General features: G+C 44.9%; 1 protein-coding gene across 1 annotated transcript in view; it reads right to left on the bottom strand.

Annotated features, from left to right (window-relative positions):
- Positions 1–17148, bottom strand: part of LOC120028392 (unconventional myosin-XVIIIa-like) — a 198208-nt gene that overhangs the window by 35474 nt on the left and 145586 nt on the right. The window contains exons 27-33 of the mRNA XM_038973626.1: positions 15853–15976; positions 8919–9119; positions 8679–8789; positions 8379–8483; positions 8048–8194; positions 7775–7888; positions 90–206 (exon numbers count right to left, since the gene is read on the bottom strand). Of these exons, the coding sequence (XP_038829554.1) occupies positions 90–206; positions 7775–7888; positions 8048–8194; positions 8379–8483; positions 8679–8789; positions 8919–9119; positions 15853–15976 (919 nt within the window). The remainder of the gene's footprint in view (positions 1–89; positions 207–7774; positions 7889–8047; positions 8195–8378; positions 8484–8678; positions 8790–8918; positions 9120–15852; positions 15977–17148) is intronic.

Consider the following 17148-nt stretch of genomic DNA (forward strand, 5'->3'; position numbering starts at 1 on the left):
TTAACACTAATGGAGAGCACTAAGCTGATGCCAAATACTATTTACACCATTGAAATAATGCAGAATGACCCTTGCATTGTGTGTGTTACCTGGACGACAGCTGACTTGTGTTTCTTCATGAGCTCGTTCATATCCTCCTGGTCCTCCTCCATACGAGACTGCAGATCATTCTTCTCCCTCAGCAGCCTGCTCAACTGCTCTTCCAGCTGAGAGAGAGAGAGAGACACAGAGCGATACAGAGAGAGAGAGATACAGAGAGACACATAGCGATACAGAGAGAGAGAAAGATAGAGAGAGAGACATACAGAGAGAGAGAGAGAGACATACAGAGACACAAAGGGATATACAGAGAGAGAGAGTGAGATACAGAGAGAGAGAGAGAGACAGAGAGAGAGAGAGAGATACAGAGAGAGAGAGAGATACAGAGAGAGAGAGAGCGATACAGAGAGACACAAAGGGATATACAGAGAGAGAGAGCGAGATACAGAGAGAGAGAGAGAGAGAGCGAGATACAGAGAGAGAGAGAGCGAGAGAGAGAGATACAGAGAGAGAGAGAGAGAGACAGAGAGAGAGAAATACAGATAGACAGAGAGAGAGACAAACAGAGAGCGAGAGAGAGGCACACAGAGAGCGAGAGAGAGGCACACAGAGAGCGAGAGAGAGGCACACAGAGAGCGAGAGAGAGGCACACAGAGAGGGAGAGACACAGAGAGACACAGAGAGAGAGAGAGACACAGAGAGAGCGCGACAGAGACCCAGTGAGAGAGAGCAAGAGACAGAGACACAGAGAGAGAGCGTGACAGAGACCCAGTGAGAGAGAGCAAGAGACAGAGACACAGAGAGAGAGCGTGACAGAGACCCAGTGAGAGAGAGCAAGAGACAGAGACACAGAGAGAGAGCGTGACAGAGACCCAGTGAGAGAGAGCAAGAGACAGAGACACAGAGAGAGAGCGTGACAGAGACCCAGTGAGAGAGAGCAAGAGACAGAGACACAGAGAGAGAGCGTGACAGAGACCCAGTGAGAGAGAGCAAGAGACAGAGACACAGAGAGAGAACAGACATTGAGTAAAGCCAAAATTGGAAAACTATAAACAAACAAAATAGGAAGAGTTATCTATCCAGAACAGAGATGTATGGATAAACCACTTCTCTAATCTTTTTGGCTCTATAAGAAATAACAAAAAGCAAAAACATATACACTACTGTTCAAAAGTTTGGGGTCACTTAGAAATGTCCTTGTTTTTGAAAGAAAATCATTTTTTTTGTCCATTAAAACAACATCAAATTGATCAGAAATACAGTGTAGACATTGTTAATGTTGTAAATGACTATTGCAGCTGGAAACGGCTGATTTTTAATGGAATATCTACATAGGCATACAGAGGCCCATTATCAGCAACCATCACTCCTGTGTTCCAATGGCATGTTGTGTAGGCTAATCCAAGTATATCATTTTAAAAGGCTAATTGATCATTAGAAAACCCTTTTGCAATTATGTTAGCACAGCTGAAAACTGTTATGCTGATTAAAGAAGCACAACACCAGTCTCAATGTCAACAGTGAAGAGGCGACTCCGGGATGCTGGCCTTCTAGGCAGAGTTGCAAAGAAAAATCCATATCTCAGACTGGCCAATAAAAATAAAAGATTAAGATGGGCAAAAGAACACAGACACTGGACAGAGGAACTCTGCCTAGAAGGCCAGCATCCCGGAGTCGCCTCTTCACTGTTGACGTTGAGACTGGTGTTTTGCGGTTACTAATTAATGAAGCTGCCAGTTGAGGACTTGTGAGGCGTCGTCTGTTTCTCAAACTAGACACTCTAATGTACTTGTCTACAGCAACTGAAATGCCTGCAACACTTAACAAAGAGCTGCAATAAGATTCGGAATGGGTAGCAAGGAATAAGTTAGTCCTACATATTTCCACAACTAAAAGCACTGTATTTGGGACAAATCATTCACTAAAGCCTAAACCTCAACTACATCTCGCAATGAATAATGTGGAAATTGAGCAAGTTGAGGTGACTAAACTGCTTGGAGTAACCCTGGATTGTAAACTATCATGGTCAAAACATACTGATACAACAGTAGCTAAGATGGGGAGAAGTCTGTCCATAAAAAAGTGCTGCTCTGCCTTCTTAACAACACTATCAACAAGGCAGGTCCTACAGGCCCTGGTTTTGTCGCACCTGGACTATTGTTCAGTCATGTGGTCAGGTGCCACAAAGAGGGACTTAGGAATATTGCAGTTGGCTCACAACAGGACAGCACGGCTGGCCCTTAAACGTACACAGAGAGCATGTAATGACATGCATGTCAATCTCTCCTGGCTCAAAGTGGAAGAGAGATTGACTTCATCACTACTTGTTTTTTTAAGAGGTGTTGACAAGCTGAATGGACACCCCACAAGACATGCCACCAGAGGTCTCTTCACAGTCCCCAAGTCTAGAACAGACTATGGGAGGCACACAGTACTACATAGAGCCATGACTAAATAGAACTCTATTCCACATCAGGTAACTGATGCAAGCAGTGGAATCAGATTTTAAAAAACAGGTAAAAATACACTGGAACAACAGGCACTGTGAAGAGACACACACAAAGGTACAGACACATGCATACGCACACATTGTGAGATTGTTGTATGGTGGTATTAAACATTTTGTATTGTATATATGTAGTAATAATGTTATATGATGTACTGTTTTATCTTTTGTTTTACATGTTATGTAAGTGCTTCAATGTGTTTGGACCCCAGGAAGAGTAGCTGCTGCCTTGGTAGGAACTAATGGGGATCCCTAATAAATACTAATACAAACACAGGATCACATACTGTCTTTTCCCAGTCATTATCAACCTAGCCAATTATTTGTATTTATTTTATTTTTATTTAACCTTTATTTATCTAGGCAAATCAGTTAAGAACAAACTCTTATTTACAATGACGCCTCCTGTGGGGATGGGGTCTGGGATTTAAAAAAATATATATATATAAAATAGAAATGTAGGACAAAACAAACATCACTACAAGAGAGACAACACAACACACATAAAGAGTTACCTAAGACAACATAGCATGGCAGCAGCAACACATGACAACACAGCATGGTAGCAACACAACATAACAACATGGTAGCAACACAACATCGTAGCAGAACATGGTACAAACATTATTGGGCACAGACAACAGCACAAAGGGCAAGAAGGTAGAGACAACAATACATCACGTGAAGCAGCCACAACTGTCAGTAAGAGTGTCCATGATTGAGTCTTTGAATGAAGAGATTGAGTTAAAACGGTCCAGTTTGAGTGTTTGTTGCAGCTCGTTCCAGTCGCTAGCTGCAGCGAACTGAAAAGAGGAGCTACCCAGGGATGTGCGCGCTGTGGGGACCTTTAACAGAATGTGACTGGCAGAACGGGTGTTGTATGTGGAGGATGAGGGCAACAGTAGATATCTCAGATAGGGGGGAGTGAGGCCTAAGAGGCGGTAGGTAGCCTAGTGAGGCGGCAGGTGTTGGACTAGTAACTGAAAGGTTGCAAGATCAAATCCCTGAGCTGACAAGGTACAAATCTGTTGTTCTGCCCCTGAACAAGGCAGTTAACCCACTGTTCCTAGGTCGTCATTGAAAATAAGGTTTTGTTCTTATTAACTGACTTGCCTAGTTAAATAAAGATAAAAAAAAAAAAAAGAGGGTTTTATAAATATATTTACCATATCATATGGAGACAGAAACAAACATTTGACCTCATAAGTAGACATCATTGCAAATGATTAAACCCTTCCAATAGAAATGTAAAAAAAAAAAATTGTTACGAATTGAACTTTAATTAAATGAGTTGACTCTTCACATGAGATGATTTCACTGAACAACAAAAGAAAGGGAATATTGAATGATCCCCAATGATCCATCACATCTCCCAAAAATGTTTTCAATATACATTTGTAAAATGATAGTCTAGAAACTAAAGCTTTGGTTGCCTTCCTCTCAGCATGAGTATAGAATGCAGTGATGTGTCCTATAAGGAGCATTGGTGGTAAATGTGATGGCCGAATGGTAAAGGTTAGCGACTAATGCCTAATGCTAGCAGGGTGTTCCTAACTGACTTCTGTGGAAACGTCAAAGGCGTAATCCCATTTCTATAATTACTTCAACAATGCAGAGAGGGGCAGCAGGGAGATGAGAGGGGCTGGGGACAGTCAGGTGATGTATTAATAAATGATGAATAATGTGGATATCAGAAAAGGATAATGAATCCATTAGTACATAGCTGAGAGATGAGAGAACTTGTAAAGCACGCTGGCACAGTGACATCCATCTTATTCACATGGAGGGAAAAACAGACCGGGGGAATGGATAATGGACCACATCTGATGAATTTCACCAAAATAGAACCAACAGAATTCCTTGGAAAGGAATTGCAAGATTTCATACTGGTATTAATGACATGGTTGCTATTTTAATAATGAGATACCCATTCAATGTTTGTTTCCTATGTTAAACCAAATAAATGCTCTCATTTACCAAAAATATGTACTGGTTAAGTAAACATCAACCCCAATATAGACTTGTTTGTTCCTGCTGTACTTCAATGACAAAATTTAAAAATTTAAAATAAACCATTGACAATCATGCCAAGAAAATGTACATTTAGACTGATGAAACATCTATCCATCCATTCCTCCATCCACCTCACCAAGTTTCTATTGTTCCTGACCTGCGGTGTGAACTCAATTACCATTCCCTTTCGCTGCCGAGATAATATTCACCCAATGACAGCTGTATTAAACTGTAATGGATTTCAAGGTGATACGTCTTGTTCAAATTAGAAATGTTCACGGAAACATTCCATCATAATGCCAGTCTCACCCCCGAGAGAGGTGGATGTCACATCAAGAGAAAGGTGAGGATGAGGAGGGAGAGAGAGAGAGAGAGAGAGAGAGAGAGAGAGAGGAAGGTGTAAAAGGAGAGGGGGATGAGAAAAGGAGAAAAGGAGAAAAGAGAGGGAGAGAGGTAAGAGAAGGAGAAAAGAGGAGAGAGGTAAGAGAAGGAGAACAAATAAGGAGAGAGGTAGAGAAGGAGAAAATAAGGAGAGATGTAGAGAAGGAGAAAAGGAGAGGTAAGAGAAGGAGAAAAGGAGAGGTAAGAGAAGGAGAGAGGTAGAGAAGGAGAAAAGGAGAGGTAAGAGAAGGAGAGAGGTAGAGAAGGAGAAAAGAGAAGGAGAGAGGTAGAGAAGGAGAAAAGAGAAGGAGAGAGGTAAGAGAAGGAGAAAAGAGGAGGGAGGTAAGAGAAGGAGAAAAGAGGAGAGAGGTAAGAGAAGGAGAAAAGAGGAGAGAGGTAAGAGAAGGAGAAAAGAGGAGAGAGGTAAGAGAAGGAGAAAAGAAGAAAGAGAGGAAACAGAGATGGCTGTTGGGTTGTTGCCATGACTCCCCTTAGAGACCACACAGATGGTGTTGTCCTGATTAAAAGGTAGTTCACGGTGATAGAGTTCTTGAAATGTGGTGACATTTTGTCTTCTACTCAAGTGTTTCTTTGTCCTTTAGCGCTGCCTTGTCCATCTAATTGATGACTTTGGCAGAGCTCCAGATCTAAAGGTATTGTCCTAGTGTCCTTAGGAGCACACCTGCGTCTTTGTTGAAAAAGGTGTGTAGGAAGATGTGAGAAGTGTGTAAGAAAGGTGTGCGTAGGAAAGGCATACGTTGGTACCGGGCCCAATGTCACTCAGCTCCGTCATATACTCACATGGTCTCGCTTATCATTGCTATGTAGATGACACTCAACTACTTTTCTCTTTCCCCCCTTCTGACACCCGGGGAATGCCTGCCTGCTCAAAGACCTTTCCATTACGGTTGACAGCTCCACGGTGTCCCCCTCCCTGAGTGCAAAGGACCTTGGCGTGACCCTGGACAACACCCTGTCGTTCTCTGCAAACATCACAGCAGTGACTCGCTCCTGCAGGTTCATGCTCCCCAACATCCGTAGAGTACGACTCTACCTCAAACAGGAAGCGGTGCAGGTCCTAATCTAGGCACTTGTCCTCTCTCGTCTGGACTACTGCAACTCACTGTAGGCTGGGCTCCCCGCTTGTGCCATCAAACCCCTGCAACTTATCCAGAACACTGCAGCCCGCCCGTTGTTCAATCTTCCCAAGTTCTTCCATGTCACCCGCTCCTCAGCACACTCCACTGGCTTCCAGTCTAAGCTTGCATTCACTACTAGACCATGGTACTTGCCTACGGAGCAGCAAGGGGAACTGCCCCTCCCCACCTTCAGGCTATGCTCAAACCCTACACCCCAACCCGAGTACTCCGTTCTCTCTCTCTTGGCCCTCCTGCTCAGCCCAGTCCAAGCTCTTCTCTGTCCTGGCACCCCAATGGTGGAACCAGCTTAGGACAGCAGAGTCCCTGCCCATCTTCCGAAAACATCTGAAACCCTACCTCTTCAAAGAGTATCTTAAATAATCCCATAGCACCCACCACCCCCTTCTCACTGCCTCCTCACCCCTCCCCCCAACACCTTGCACACTCGGAATACATTTCATTCAACCGCTGAAAACCCTCCCACTTGCTGTCCTCGGGAGCACACCTGCCATTCTAAATGCTTTCACAGATGAACATACATGGTGGTGAGTAAAAGTGCTGGCCTAGGTTAGAGGTCATGGTGTATGGAATAGGTTAGAGGTCATGATGTATGGAATAGGTTAGATGTCATGATGTACGGAATAGGTTAGAGATCACGGTGTATGGAAAAGGTTAGAGGTCATGGTGTAGGAAAAAGGTCAGAGGTCATAGGGTGTATGGAATAGGTTAGAGGTCATAGGGTGTATGGAATAGGTTAGAGGTCATGGTGTATGGAATAGGTTAGAGGTCATAGGGTGTATGAAATAGGTTAGAGGTCATAGGGTGTATGGAATAGGTTAGAGGTCATAGTGTATGGAATAGGTTAGAGGTCATAGGGTGTATGAAATAGGTTAGAGGTCATAGGGTGTATGAAATAGGTTAGAGGTCATAGGGTGTATGAAATAGGTTAGAGGTCATAGGGTGTATGAAATAGGTTAGAGGTCATAGGGTGTATGAAATAGGTTAGAGGTCATAGGGTGTATGGAATAGGTTAGAGGTCATAGTGTATGGAATAGGTTAGAGGTCATAGGGTGTATGAAATAGGTTAGAGGTCATAGGGTGTATGAAATAGGTTAGAGGTCATAGGGTGTATGAAATAGGTTAGAGGTCATGGTGTATGGAATAGGTTAGAGGTCATAGGGTGTATGAAATAGGTTAGAGGTCATGGTGTATGGAATAGGTTAGAGGTCATAGGGTGTATGAAATAGGTTAGAGGTCATAGGGTGTATGAAATAGGTTAGAGGTCATAGGGTGTATGAAATAGGTTAGAGGTCATAGGGTGTATGAAATAGGTTAGAGGTCATAGGGTGTATGGAATAGGTTAGAGGTCATAGGGTGTATGAAATAGGTTAGAGGTCATAGGGTGTATGGAATAGGTTAGAGGTCATAGGGTGTATGGAATAGGTTAGAGGTCATAGGGTGTATGAAATAGGTTAGAGGTCATAGGGTGTATGGAATAGGTTAGAGGTCATAGGGTGTATGAAATAGGTTAGAGGTCATAGGGTGTATGAAATAGGTTAGAGGTCATGGTGTATGGAATAGGTTAAGATGTCATGGTGTATGGAATAGGTTAAGATGTCATGGTGTATGGAATAGGTTAGAGGTCATGGTGTATGGAATAAGTTAGAGGTAGGAAGGAATGGTGTACTGTACTCACAGCCTGTTTGGCTTTGGAGATGTCGTCCATCTGCACATGCAAGTCCTCAATCTCCACCTCCATAGACTTACGGGCCTTCACTGCTGCCGCACAGGTGAACTCTGACTCCTCCAGCTGAGACAGGGGGAGAGAGAGAGAGTGAGATAGAGAAAGCGAGAGAGAGGTCAAAATTCTATAGAAATGTTATTCTGATGTTTCTTGACTTTCCCAGTATCTCTGTGGTGTGTCACGCAGGTGTAGGAACTGGACAAGTGTGCTAGGGGTACAACCTACCTGGTTTTTGAGCTGGGCGATCTCTCTCTTGCTGGGGGCGTTGTTCTTCATGTGGTCCAGCATGATCTGGGCGTCGGCCAGCAGGGCCTTGGTTCGCTTCAGATCCTTCCTCAGTCTCTTCTCTGTCTCCACGTCTCTGGGGTTCACCTGGGGACAGCAGCAACACAACCAGATTACGACCAGCTCAACACATTACACCACACACTAAACACAGTACCAACAAAAGCCTGCATAATCTGTAACTATCCAGTAGGAGGGTTGAAAGCCACCTGACATATAACTAGTCTGGGTAAAGACTGTCCAAGGTGAACTGGTAGTGAGGTGACAGTACCTGGTCCTGGGAAGACAGCAGCTTGGTCTCCAGTTCTCTCCTCTCACGCAAGACCTTCTGTTTGTCATCATACTCCTCCTCCAGCCTGACTTCTATCTGCTTCAGCTGAAAACACAGGAACACACTATACGTGACACAGGAAATGTGATCCAACTGAAAGAGACATGTTTACATAATAAGTCATCGTCTATGTTTGTGCTTTGTTGACGAAACCAGCTATTTGTGGCTATTATAGTCACACATTGTCACAACTAATCATTTGACTTTTGAGTCATGTAAAGTTTCCGGTGTGTGCTGTACCTTCTTACTGCAGGACTGTCTGATCTCCTCCACCTCCTCGTCTTTACTCTCAATCTCCTTGGAGTGTGTCTGGCGCAGTCTCTCTGTTTCCATCTCCAGACGCAGCTTAGCCTGCACAACACAAAGACAGAGTATGAGTGTCATCCTCAATGGAGTGTGTGTGTACGTATGTGTGCGTGCACGCACGTCTGCATGTGTATATACAAGCGTGTGTCTCTGTGTGTGTCTCTAACTCGATACCTGCTCCAGCATCTGTATAGTTCCGGCCTGTTCATCCAGCTCCTCTTCCTGGTCTTTGACCTTGGCCTCCAGGTCACGCATCGTCTTCTTCACTTTGGACAGTGATGCCTCGTCCTTGGTCTCCTGGGACGACAGGTCCAGCAGCTCCGCCTCCAGCTGTTCTAACTTCACGTTCTGTGCACACATCTCCAGGTCCTTGTCCTATAGGGAGAGAAGAGACACATTCAAACACACATCTCCAGGTCCTTGTACTATAGGGAGAGAGGAGACACATCTCCAGGTCCTTGTCCTATAGGGAGAGAGGAGCCACATTAAAACACACATCTCCAGGTCCTTGTACTATAGGGAGAGAGGAGCCACATTAAAACACACATCTCCAGGTCCTTGTACTATAGGGAGAGAGGAGACACATCTCCAGGTCCTTGTCCTATAGGGAGAAAGGAGACACATTAAAACACACATCTCCAGGTCCTTGTACTATAGGGAGAGAGGAGACACATCTCCAGGTCCTTGTCCTATAGGGAGAGAGGAGACACATTAAAACACACATCTCCAGGTCCTTGTCCTATAGGGAGAGAGGAGACACATTAAAACACACATCTCCAGGTCCTTGTACTATAGGGAGAGAGGAGACACATATCCAGGTCCTTGTCCTATAGGGAGAGAGGAGACACATTAAAACACACATCTCCAGGTCCTTGTACTATAGGGAGAGAGGAGACACATCTCCAGGTCCTTGTCCTATAGGGAGAGAGGAGACATATTAAAACACACATCTCCAGGTCCTTGTCCTATAGGGAGAGAGGAGACACATTAAAACACACATCTCCAGGTCCTTGTCCTATAGGGAGAGAGGAGACACATTAAAACACACATCTCCAGGTCCTTGTACTATAGGGAGAGAGGAGACACATCTCCAGGTCCTTGTCCTATAGGGAGAGAGGAGACACATTAAAACACACATCTCCAGGTCCTTGTACTATAGGGAGAGAGGAGACACATCTCCAGGTCCTTGTCCTATAGGGAGAGAGGAGCCACATTAAAACACACATCCCCAGGTCCTTGTACTATAGGGAGAGAGGAGACACATCTCCAGGTCCTTGTCCTATAGGGAGAGAGGAGACACATTAAAACACACATCTCCAGGTCCTTGTACTATAGGGAGAGAGGAGACACATCTCCAGGTCCTTGTCCTATAGGGAGAGAGGAGCCACATTAAAACACACATCTCCAGGTCCTTGTACTATAGGGAGAGAGGAGACACATCTCCAGGTCCTTGTCCTATAGGGAGAGAGGAGACACATTAAAACACACATCTCCAGGTCCTTGTCCTATAGGGAGAGAGGAGACACATTAAAACACACATCTCCAGGTCCTTGTCCTATAGGGAGAGAGGAGCCACATTAAAACACACATCTCCAGGTCCTTGTACTATAAGGAGAGAGGAGACACATTAAAACACACATCTCCAGGTCCTTGTACTATAGGGAGAGAGGAGACACATCTCCAGGTCCTTGTCCTATAGGGAGAGAGGAGACACATTAAAACACACATCTCCAGGTCCTTGTACTATAGGGAGAGAGGAGACACATCTCCAGGTCCTTGTCCTATAGGGAGAGAGGAGACACATTAAAACACACATCTCCAGGTCCTTGTACTATAGGGAGAGAGGAGACACATCTCCAGGTCCTTGTCCTATAGGGAGAGAGGAGCCACATTAAAACACACATCTCCAGGTCCTTGTCCTATAGGGAGAGAGGAGACACATTAAAACACACATCTCCAGGTCCTTGTACTATAGGGAGAGAGGAGACACATATCCAGGTCCTTGTCCTATAGGGAGAGAGGAGACACATTAAAACACACATCTCCAGGTCCTTGTCCTATAGGGAGAGAGGAGCCACATTAAAACACACATCTCCAGGTCCTTGTACTATAGGGAGAGAGGAGCCACATTAAAACACACATCTCCAGGTCCTTGTACTATAGGGAGAGAGGAGACACATTAAAACACACATCTCCAGGTCCTTGTCCTATAGGGAGAGAGGAGACACATTAAAACACACATATCCAGGTCCTTGTACTATAGGGAGAGAGGAGACACATCTCCAGGTCCTTGTCCTATAGGGAGAGAGGAGCCACATTAAAACACACATCTCCAGGTCCTTGTCCTATAGGGAGAGAGGAGACACATTAAAACACACATCTCCAGGTCCTTGTACTATAGGGAGAGAGGAGACACATTAAAACACACATCTCCAGGTCCTTGTACTATAGGGAGAGAGGAGACACATTAAAACACACATCTCCAGGTCCTTGTCCTATAGGGAGATAGGAGACACATTAAAACACACATCTCCAGGTCCTTGTACTATAGGGAGAGAGGAGACACATATCCAGGTCCTTGTCCTATAGGGAGAGAGGAGACACATTAAAACACACATCTCCAGGTCCTTGTCCTATAGGGAGAGAGGAGCCACATTAAAACACACATCTCCAGGTCCTTGTACTATAGGGAGAGAGGAGCCACATTAAAACACACATCTCCAGGTCCTTGTCCTATAGGGAGAGAGGAGACACATTAAAACACACATATCCAGGTCCTTGTACTATAGGGAGAGAGGAGACACATCTCCAGGTCCTTGTCCTATAGGGAGAGAGGAGCCACATTAAAACACACATCTCCAGGTCCTTGTACTATAGGAAGAGAGGAGACACACATTACGGGTGTTTTCACACAATTATTGTGAAGTCGGTGCGGTTCACTTAATTTTGTGTGCAGTGTGAACACCCCAAATTAACTCAGACCCCTCAAAAGAGCCCCTGAAGCCAACAGACCATCTGGAGAGGTCCGGTTCCGGTTGTAGGGCAATGTGAACCCAAAGCTCCCCAGGTTCGCTTGTCGTTATTCCCACGCCACACACTAGACTACTGCAACACCGTTTTCCCTGCCATAAACCCTCACACTAGACTACTGCAACACCGTTTTCCCTGCCATAAACCCTCACACTAGAATACTGCAACACCGTTTTCCCTGCCATAAACCCTCACACTAGAATACTGCAACACCGTTTTCCCTGCCATAAATCCTCACACTAGAATACTGCAACACCGTTTTCCCTGCCATAAATCCTCACACTAGAATACTGCAACACCGTTTTCCCTGCCATAAACCCTCACACTAGAATCCCGCAACACCATTTCCCCTGCCATAAATCCTCACACTAGAATACTGCAACACCGTTTTCCCTGCCATAAACCCTCACACTAGAATACTGCAACACCGTTTTCCCTGCCATAAACCCTCACACTAGAATACTGCAACACCGTTTTCCCTGCCATAAATCCTCACACTAGAATACTGCAACACCGTTTTCCCTGCCATAAACCCTCACACTAGACTACTGCAACACCGTTTTCCCTGCCATAAATCCTCACACTAGAATACTGCAACACCGTTTTCCCTGCCATAAACCCTCACACTAGACTACTGCAACACCGTTTTCCCTGCCATAAACCCTCACACTAGACTACTGCAACACCGTTTTCCCTGCCATAAATCCTCACACTAGAATCCCGCAACACCGTTTCCCCTGCCATAAACCCTCACAATAGACTAGTGCAACACCGTTTTCCCTGCCATAAACCCTCACACTAGACTACTGCAACACCGTTTTCCCTGCCATAAACCCTCACACTAGAATACTGCAACACCGTTTTCCCTGGCATAAACCCTCACACTAGAATACTGCAACACCGTTTCCCCTGCCATAAACCCTCATACTAGACTACTGCAACACCGTTTTCCCTGCCATAAACCCTCACACTAGAATACTGCAACACCGTTTCCCCTGCCATAAACCCTCACACTAGACTACTGCAACACCGTTTTCCCTGCCATAAACCCTCACACTAGAATACTGCAACACCGTTTTCCCTGCCATAAACCCTCACACTAGACTACTGCAAACACCGTTTCCCCTGCCATAAACCCTCACACTAGAATACTGCAACACCGTTTTCCCTGCCATAAACCCTGACACTAGAATCCCGCAACACCGTTTCCCCTGGCATAAACCCTCACACTAGACCACTGCAACACCGTTTCCCCTGGCATAAACCCTCACACTAGACCACTGCAACACCGTTTCCCCTGCCATAAACCCTCACACTAGACCACTGCAACACCGTTTTCCCTGCCATAAACCCTCACACTAGAATACTGCAACACCGTTTCCCCTGCCATAAACCCTCACACTAGACTACTGCAACACCGTTTTCCCTGCCATAAACCCTCACACTAGAATACTGCAACACCGTTTTCCCTGCCATAAACCCTCACACTAGAATACTGCAACACCGTTTTCCCTGCCATAAACCCTCACACTAGAATACTGCAACACCGTTTTCCCTGCCATAAATCCTCACACTAGAATACTGCAACACCGTTTCTCCTGCCATAAACCCTCACAATAGAATCCCGCAACACCGTTTTCCCTGTCATAAACCCTCACTAGAATACTGCAACACCGTTTTCCCTGGCATAAACCCTCACACTAGACTACTGCAACACCGTTTTCCCTGCCATAAACCCTCACACTAGAATACTGCAACACCGTTTTCCCTGCCATAAACCCTCACACTAGAATACTGCAACACCGTTTTCCCTGCCATAAACCCTCACACTAGAATACTGCAACACCGTTTTCCCTGCCATAAATCCTCACACTAGACTACTGCAACACCGTTTTCCTTGCCATAAACCCTCACACTAGAATCCCGCAACACCATTTTCCCTGGCATAAACCCTCACACTAGAATACTGCAACACCGTTTTCCCTGCCATAAACCCTCACACTAGACTACTGCAACACCGTTTTCCCTGCCATAAACCCTCACACTAGAATACTGCAACACCGTTTCCCCTGCCATAAACCCTCACACTAGACTACTGCAACACCGTTTTCCCTGCCATAAACCCTCACACTAGAATACTGCAACACCGTTTTCCCTGCCATAAACCCTCACACTAGACTACTGCAAACACCGTTTCCCCTGCCATAAACCCTCACACTAGAATACTGCAACACCGTTTTCCCTGCCATAAACCCTCACACTAGAATCCCGCAACACCGTTTCCCCTGGCATAAACCCTCACACTAGAATCCCGCAACACCGTTTTCCCTGCCATCACCCCTCACACTAGACTACTGCAAACACCGTTTCCCCTGGCATAAACCCTCACACGAGACTACTGCAAACACCGTTTCCCCTGCCATAAACCCTCACACTAGACTACTGCAAACACCGTTTCCCCTGCCATAAACCCTCACACTAGACTACTGCAAACACCGTTTCCCCTGCCATAAACCCTCACACTAGAATACTGCAACACCGTTTCCCCTGCCATAAACCCTCACACTAGACTACTGCAACACCGTTTCCCCTGCCATAAACCCTCACACTAGAATACTGCAACACCGTTTTCCCTGCCATAAACCCTCACACTAGAATACTGCAACACCGTTTCCCCTGCCATAAACCCTCACACTAGACTACTGCAACACCGTTTTCCCTGCCATAAACCCTCACACTAAAATACTGCAACACCGTTTTCCCTGCCATAAACCCTCACACTAGAATACTGCAACACCGTTTCCCCTGCCATAAACCCTCACACTAGAATACTGCAACACCGTTTCCCCTGCCATAAATCCTCACACTAGACTACTGCAAACACCGTTTCCCCTGCCATAAACCCCTCACACTAGACTACTGCAAACACCGTTTCCCCTGCCATAAACCCTCACACTAGAATACTGCAATACCATTTTCCCTGCCATAAACCCTCACACTAGAATACTGCAACATTGTTTTCCCTGCCATAAACCCTCACACTAGAATACTGCAACACCGTTTTCCCTGCCATAAACCCTCACACTAGACTACTGCAACACCGTTTTCCCTGCCATAAACCCTCACACTAGAATACTGCAACACCGTTTTCCCTGCCATAAACCCTCACACTAGACTACTGCAACACTGTTTCCTCTGGCATGAACCCTCACACTAGAATACTGCAACACCGTTTTCCCTGCCATAAACCCTCACACTAGACTACTGCAACACTGTTTCCTCTGGCATGAACCCTCACACATTTCTGCCACAATAGAGAGAAGATGCTGATCTTCTCTCTGCTGATTCTGAGAAAAACAAGTGCTTTTTCTGGATAGGTATATTGATTAGCAATTATCAAGGATGCACTGAAATTAAAAAATATGTGTGTAGTTTTTAGTTCAGATTATTTGTTTGCAATATGTGATCTATAGGCTAAGAGATCTTCACCAGCTGTTTATTGATTGGGGGTTTGAATAGTGTGAGAATCACAACATAGGGCATAGCTCTCAAAGTAGCCTACATGGGGTGTACAATTTTCAATTATAGCATTATTTAATCTGCAGTTATTATTCTGCTATGTATTCTGTTACCAATAATATTTACGTGTTATTAGTATCTTCTGATTACAATTATTAGGTCTCATCTGTTAACAAAAGATTAGCTTCCAAAAGTTAAGTTGGTATCTAGCTGACCGATAACACAAGGGAACTGAGTTATTTTACCCCAGAGTTGACTTTAAAGAGGACTGAGATCAGTTATTTTAAAAGAGGTCTATATGTGAAAACACCCTAAGACACACATCTCCAGGTCCTATAGGGGGATACACACATAATCAAAAATGATTTGTTTTCATTCAAATAGCTGTGCTTGATTGAGCTTGCCATGGAGCCAATGGAAAGGCCAAACCCAGCCACCTGACACTCCGGGAAGACTCAAACACTCAAAGTACTTGAAAGATTACAAATACTATTTGAACCCATTTTTGGCACACACACACAGATGTGGTACGCCAGTAGTGTTGGTGTTTGTACAGTACCTCCAGTTGCTGTCGCAGGCTGAACACTTCTCCAGTCAGCATGTCCTTCTCTCTGCTCAGCTTCTCTCTAAGATTCTTCTCCCTCTGGACCTCCTCCTGAGACAGGTTCTGCTCCGAGTCAAACCTGACACACACACACACACACACACACACACACACACACACACACACACACCACACACCACACACCACACACACACACACACACACACACACACACACGTACGTACGTTAATGCCATGCCTGGCTAGACACACACCCTGTCGTGAGTCCCCTATCGACATAGAACATACTCATACTGGTACAGTATATGTGCACAGACACACACACACTCCCCATAACGGTGATAGGCACAGGGGGAGTGTTTGTTGTACTGTTTACTTAGTGAACTAAAGAGGCTTAGACAGCAGGGGCCTTTAACAAGCACAGCCAAGCTTAGAGACCACACAGAGGGTGTGTGTGTGTGTTTCTCCCCCCCAGAGTTCCAGGAGACGTCCATGGTGGAAACGTCTCTGTTCAATAGGCTGGAGGCCAAGTGTGTGTACACACGCACACCAAACATTTGCAGTGTGATTGCAGCATCCCAGTAAGTTTTCTTACTGTGTGACACGACATAGCCTTTACTGATCTCCTAGATTAATTCTGTATTATATCTCTCCTACTCTGCTGAGACATGATATCACTCAGTAACCATTACCACAGAGAGAGAGAGGGGGAGATTGAGAGAAAAAGAGAAAGAGAGAAGGGGGAAAGCGAGAGATAGAGAGAGAGAAAGATCTGATAGAGATCTGCCTTTGGCATAAAGAGCAGGAACACAGACTTTATCAAAGACATTTGAAATACAGACATTGTCATCCTATAAGAAACATGCTATAAAGGAGACGGACCCACTGGTTGTCCTCTGGGTTACAGAGAGCTGGTAGTCCAATCCACCAAACTACCAGGTGTGAAACAGGGAAGAAACTCAGGGGATATGCTAATTTGATATAGAACAGACCTATTAAATTAGTCAAAACAGGAACATTTTACACCTGGCTAGAAATGAATAAGGAAATTATCTCAACAAAGAAAAATGTCCTCATGTGTGGTACCTACAGTTGAAGTCGGAAGTTTACATACAACTTAGCCAAATACATTTAAACTCAGTTTTCACAATTCCTGACATTTAATCCTAGTAAAACTTCCCTGTCTTGGGTCAGTTAGGATCACCACTTTATTTTAAGAATGTGAAATGTCAGAATAATAGTAGAGAGAATGATTTATTTCAAATTGTATTTCTTTCATCACATTCCCAGT

This window comes from Salvelinus namaycush, chromosome 34 (assembly GCF_016432855.1).
Source record: "Salvelinus namaycush isolate Seneca chromosome 34, SaNama_1.0, whole genome shotgun sequence".
NCBI classification, from domain to species: Eukaryota; Metazoa; Chordata; class Actinopteri; order Salmoniformes; family Salmonidae; genus Salvelinus; species Salvelinus namaycush.